Genomic DNA, 6,000 nt, shown 5'->3' with positions numbered 1-6,000 from the left:
TATTACCCCGCCACACGCCCCGAAACCACCTTACCTCCACATCCGTACTCACCTAATCCGTACCTATCGTACCTACAAACGTTCACTTTTCCAAATCCACCCGTACCAAACCGTGCAAACTGTCCCCTTGCAAAATCCCCCACCCCCCGGAATGAAACCCCCCATTCGTACTATCTTTGGTAAGGTACCCAGCCATACCATGCCGTACCAAGTCGTACCAAGTCGTACCCAGCCGTACCCACCTCATCCGGGTTCAATCCCCGGGCGTCACGGGGTTGTGCCCGGTACAGCAGCTCAGTCAGCTCGGCACGGGTACGCCAGGCGGGGCCTAAAACAGGAGGGAGGGAGGGAGGGAGGGGGGTGAGGGGGTACGGCGAAACACAGACAAAGCATTACAGACGATTGACGAAAAGAAAATATACCATGGACGGATCTTCCAAGCAACAAGATCAGACCAATAATGATATAGGGCAATATGTAGTAAGGATACGGACCCCCGGTGACCGTGTGCGGGGCCAGCGGTTGTTTAGTGGGCAGGAAGGGATGTCAAAAATGTCAACCCTACCCCACCAACAGGCCCCCACTGCCACCATCTTCACCACCCTTACCACCCTTACCACCCCCTAAAAATACACACACACACACACACACACAACCCTACCCCATCACTTTTGCACTCCACCCCATTCCACTCCACCTCACCCCATCACATTTCTTGTGCGTTTTATTATTACCGATAATCCTAATCATATCGATCTATCCGATGCCTATTTACGACGGCCTTCGGTTCTGAGCCCCTCTCAGCGCCCCTCAGTCCCTCAGCATCAACACGGCTCCAGGTGTGGATATGGGTATGGGTACGGGTATGGGCTCCCTCGCTAATACCCACTTTTGGAGGGTAACGCGGTGACTCCATAATAAGGTGGTGTAATTGAGACTTACACATACATACACATACATACACATACATACACATACACACATACACACACATACACACACATACACACACATACACACACATACACACACATACACACACATACACACACATACACACACATACACACACACATACACACACATACAGTCCCACACGCACTCACTCACATATAATCCCTCTCCTCACTTTCCCCCCCCAAACCCCCCCACACACCCCCACACACACACGCCCGCTCATCATCATCACAGCTCCACCCACCTCGCTGCATGGCGAGTTCCTGAGGCGGTCTGCCGATCTTAGACGCCAGCACCGCCGTCACCTCGTCCCACTTCTGCTGCTGCAGCTCAAACTTGCCCAGCCGCCGTGTCTCCGCGCCCAATCGCACCGTCTCCGTGATGGTGCGGTGGACGGGGGGCTCGCCCGATGTGTACGCGGAAGTGTAGAAGGAGGAGGAAGGGCCGCCGCTGGGGGGGGAGGCAAAAGGAGGGGCCCCAGGGCCTGCAGGCAGGCCTCCGCTGCCGGTGCCGCCGCCGCCGGCAATCGCGTTGCCGCCGCTGCTACCGGCGCTCAGTTGGGAGTTGAACGGCGCGAGCGGCTGTAGCGAGGAGGATATATTGCTCAGTTTCCGTGCAGTGTAGATGTTGTTGAGTTGTTGCTGGTATAGGGCCCTACAGGAAAGGAAGGATGATGGGGGAAGCACGGCGGGAGATGAGGAGACAGATGGTATTATACTTTAGGGTTTATGGAGTGGGTGGGTGGGGCGTGGGGGGTGGGGGTAAGAAATGGTCTTGGGTAGCGGCTCAAGGGTTGGGTGGCACAGTTGCAAGGAGGGGTATTGCTTTTGGGGAACAGGTGTAGGGGCATGGTCATGGCTTCAGCCTACGGATCATCGTTTAGCAGTGTTTGGGTTGGTCCTGCAAGGGATGGATTTTGCGCAGTAGCATGTTGGGCTTGGAGCATCTGGGTCTGCCGCAGTTAGTCCGCGTGACATCGTCAAACATTTGGCGCGTGTGTCGCACACAAACCTGGCTTTTGACAGCTCCCTGAAGGATGCGATGACTGAAACTCCATTGTCTGGCGAGATAGTTGCAGCAAACCAAATTTCTGGCGGAAACTCGCTGGTATCTTGTATCGTGAAGACATTCGGAGGCGGGGGCGCTTTTGGTGGTGGCAGGGTAGTTGCCAGACGCTCTTGGTATTCGTTTACATCGCCAAGAACTTGGTATGTCTTAAGTTTGCGTTGCTTTGGGGGCAACCCCGACGGCTCGGCAGGTGCTGGCCCCATCTAAGGATTGCGCCCAGCCGCGCCAGTAATAGGTGTTAAGTTGTCCCTCTAGAGTTCAATGTAACTTAAGATAAGCAATTATAGTATAAGTATAAAGTATGTCAAAATACAAGCGGTCGTAGAAGGAATACGTTTCTCGTGCCATGTCCAAGAAATGCATAACTGCGCAAATCTGATGCATTTCCATGGTGACCCGCAAAACAGTCGCAAACGGAAACAACTCGGAGGCTCTACGGAAAGTACGGCGCTATGGACAGCTGAACTCCAGCGTAGCACTGGCGATGACAGGTGCTTTCAGGCCACCATTTTATCAAAGGACAGTGTATTCGTTTTCTGTGCATTTGCACAAGACCATACAGGGAGCTGCGTTAGAGCGGATTTCTCATACTACTTTCTTCCTCGCGGAATGTGCACAGCCACGATCAGCAGTGCCCCACAAAGCTTAAGCAGAAACCATAACGTCATAATGACATCTCGGACGGGGTCTGTGGCGGAGCTCCGACAGGAGTTGCGAGATCTAGACACGCAGCGGAAAGCCATGGAGGATGAGATTACCTTGCTGTCAGAGCGTTTAAATGCTCCTGGACAACCTGGAGTCAGCGGGAGTCTCCTGGATAAGCAGGTGAAATTGGGCACGCCCCAGGTCACGCAAGTTTGGGCAGTCGCCACTTGCCCGAAAACCTCCCTTCAAGTTGGCTGCATCCCCGGCCGGGTCAACTCGTCATTCTGGGGAGTAGGGAGGGCGCGATGCCCTCCTCACAATGCGACAGACAGAGCGGAGGTACCGCGTGGCTGCCAGGGCCTCGCCCCCCTCTCCTTTCCTAAATGGGGTCCATGGAGCTCCTGTCAGGCACGGGTTTACCATCCGTAACGCGCAACATCTTAGCCTAGTTACCGACCGATTACGCATTGTATTTGCCTTGGCAGGGCTTTCCCCGTGACGACATTGACGTGGTGCAAATCCGGCGGGACCGCCACCGGCTCATCTGCCTCACTAACGACCAAAAGGCTCTTACGGACAAGCTGGCAAGGCTTCTGGGGGAGCTCCACGAGGCTGTGAGGTGGGCGCCCCTTTGGCTGCGAAGGAGGGACGACCGCGTGTGTCTGGGGGGAGGGGGGAAGAGAGGATGCCCACAAAAAAGAACTAAAACCAGGGAAAGGAAAGGCTACGGATGGGGTGGAACTTGGAAATATAATATCGTCATGATGTGCTGGGCCTATCTGTAAAACTTGCGGAACCAGGTCATCACTCTTGTAGTTAACTCTTAGAAGCACTCTTCCCTGAGTGTCACGAAGGGGGAATCACTCACACAAGGTGGAATTTTAAAGGTGTAACGCACATGCACATACACACATACACAGGGTGAGATCCCGCCCGCGTCACTTGGCACCTAACCTGTAACCTCGTCATTCATTGCTGCGACAGCACATACGTGTATACCCAGTATCCGACCCCATCCCCCAGCCTTCTGCCGGCTCCACCATCACCATTTCGCATCCCCTACCTACACTTTTTCGTCACCCATTTTCCCGTCTTAACTCCACCTTTTTGACCCCTTGCTTAATCGGTTTCCACCGTTATGGGCTCCTTCTTCGCCTGGGCGAAAGAGCTGAAGCCACGTCCAACAATGGCGCCAGCCGCCAGGGGAGCGAGGGCCCCACGACAAACGGCCGCGACGCGGCGGTGGTGGGTGTGGTTTCGGAGGCCCCCGCTGGACGGCCGGAGCCCATCTTGGGGGGTAGTTCGACAGCAGTCGCCGAGGAGGCTGCACCGGCGGTCGCGTCTAATGGCGGAGGGCCAGCAGCCATGGATGTGGACGATTCCAGTGCCGCAGCGGCTGGTGGGAGAGTCAATGGATCCGTGCCAGGGGTGTCCGGTACCGGATTAGTACACCAAGACACCAGCAGCACCAGCACCAGCATGGCTGTGCCGCCTCCGGTTCCCTTCGCGTTGGTGGACGAGGTATCGGGGGGCTCTCCGGCGGAGGCGGCTGGGCTGCAGGTGGGTGCCCCGTCATGCTGTGTGCAGGGTTCCTAGTGGGCATGAAAATGAATGGAGTACAAAAACGTGAACCAAATGGAACGTGTTTTTAGTTGGGTTTGTTTGGTTGTTTGTTTGCTGGATTTTGTTTCTCTTTGTTGGCGATTGCCGGCCGATGCAAACTGAGATGCAAACTGTGGAGAAAGGTCGGATCGTTGGAGTGGAAAGGAAACGGCTTTTAGAGAGGTTACGGGAGCTGTGACGGAATGCATGAGCTGTTGTAGGATATGCCACGGCTGCTTCCGTTTATAGCGACGGCTGTTTTGAGTGATTTGCCCGTCTTGGCCTTCTTTGGGGGCCCTGGGCTATCTTTTGGCCGTATGTACCCCGTCGCAGGTTGGCGACCTCCTCTGCACCTTTGGAGAAGTGTCAGCTTCTTCTTCGTCCCCTTCTTTGTCACCAGTCGGTGCTGCCTCTTCTGCTGGTCAATCTTTGCTCCAGGCCGTGGCGGCGGTGCTGGCTGCCAGCGAGGGGCGACCCGTCGCAGCACGTGTGCTGCGTCAGGGGGCCCCCCTGGAGCTTTCCCTGACTCCGTTGCGTTGGTCCGGACGGGGTCTGCTGGGCTGCCACCTGCAGCCTTTGTAACGAGTGGATGTGGTGAAGCGCGCCTCCCCGCGAGAGGGACTTGCGAGGGGTGGATCGGTGGTGGGGAGGCAGCAGAGCGGAGGGCAGGAAAGAAGGACGACGGGGAGTTTCAGTGTCGTAGGTGAGGTTGGGACCAGCGGGGGCTTTTGTCCATCTGCGATTTGATGTGTAACGGGACGAAAGCTACCGGGCTTCTTGGCGGTTGTGTTGGAATGGAGGAATGTCAAGCTCTGGTGGCCCGGGAGGGCAAAAGGGGGCCAAGTCTGAAAAGCCAGTGGCCTTGTGCACGCAAGTTGCGTGCAGGGTTGGGAAGACTCAGTGCCGCTAACAGTACGTGGGCTGATGCTGTTTTCGTACATATTGCAGGTCAATTCGATGGTATTCCTTGCAGAATCAGTGCAGAATCAGTGCCATTTGTAAGAGAATAGGTCCTTGTACGTACGTATGTCGTCAGGACCCGGGCAAGTTATTTTGGAAATGGCGGATTTCGAGGAAAGACTACTAGGAGGACGACGACAAGTGTGACGTCGGTTCGCTGTTTGGGGATTGAACTAAGTGGCATGCGTCCCTTCTCCCCTGCGTCCCGCTACCATCAGTCCTTTTAATTTGTGACACTAGCGCAGATGGGCACTGCGCTCGTTGTCAAAGGCAGTGTTCCTTGCAGTATGACGCGAGCTGGAGTACCCTGGAGTCATCGCCACCAAGAGCACGTATTGCGTCAGTCGTGTTAAGTTTGCTACTTATGCGCCAAGGGCCCTATGGTAGGTGCACTAGCGCGATCCAAATACTTGACTTTCTCAGCTTTCTAACGTAGGAAAGGAATCATTGCGGCAAGCTGGTTCATCAGCATGGGCTCCGTTGCGATAGATGCGCATGCCGAGCGAGCGGCTGTGCTGCGGCCGCAAAGTTTGACAGCATGCAGATTGACGGGTCTCAGATGCGTTCCTGTCAATGATAATGACTGCAAAAGTTGAGCCCTCGCCACCGTTGGACCCAGACCTCGGACATCCCGTTGACCTTACAGTATCGACGCATGACGATTAGCAATGACATCCTCGAACCATAAATCGGAAACGCGCGTCAGCTTGAGAGATGGAGAGGTCAGTGGTAGGGGAGCTTGTTGCGCCTCGACTATCGAAGCGTCTC

The 6,000-nt window shown here is 55.4% G+C and overlaps 2 protein-coding genes across 2 annotated transcripts in view; one reads left to right on the top strand and one right to left on the bottom strand.

Annotated features, from left to right (window-relative positions):
* Positions 1–2,228, bottom strand: part of VOLCADRAFT_92519 (uncharacterized protein) — a gene marked incomplete at both ends in the record, with an annotated part of 8,668 nt that extends 6,440 nt beyond the window's left edge. Inside the window, 3 exons of the mRNA XM_002951840.1 lie at positions 243–328; positions 1,202–1,611; positions 1,969–2,228. Coding sequence (XP_002951886.1) covers positions 243–328; positions 1,202–1,611; positions 1,969–2,228 — 756 coding nt within the window. The remainder of the gene's footprint in view (positions 1–242; positions 329–1,201; positions 1,612–1,968) is intronic.
* A 466-nt stretch (positions 2,229–2,694) lies between these two features.
* VOLCADRAFT_61851 (uncharacterized protein) lies at positions 2,695–4,854 on the top strand (the record flags this gene model as incomplete). Its single annotated transcript, XM_002951932.1, has 4 exons — positions 2,695–2,850; positions 3,156–3,328; positions 4,134–4,258; positions 4,673–4,854. The coding sequence occupies 4 exons, from the start codon at positions 2,695–2,697 to the stop codon at positions 4,852–4,854; spliced, it is 636 nt and encodes a 211-aa protein (XP_002951978.1).
* Between the last annotated feature and the right edge of the window lie 1,146 nt (positions 4,855–6,000).

The sequence above is a fragment of the Volvox carteri genome (assembly GCF_000143455.1).
Source record: "Volvox carteri f. nagariensis unplaced genomic scaffold VOLCAscaffold_26, whole genome shotgun sequence".
NCBI lineage: Eukaryota > Viridiplantae > Chlorophyta > Chlorophyceae > Chlamydomonadales > Volvocaceae > Volvox > Volvox carteri.
The sequence above is the reverse complement of the archived record's forward strand: the minus strand, read 5'-3'. Positions and strand labels throughout refer to the sequence as shown.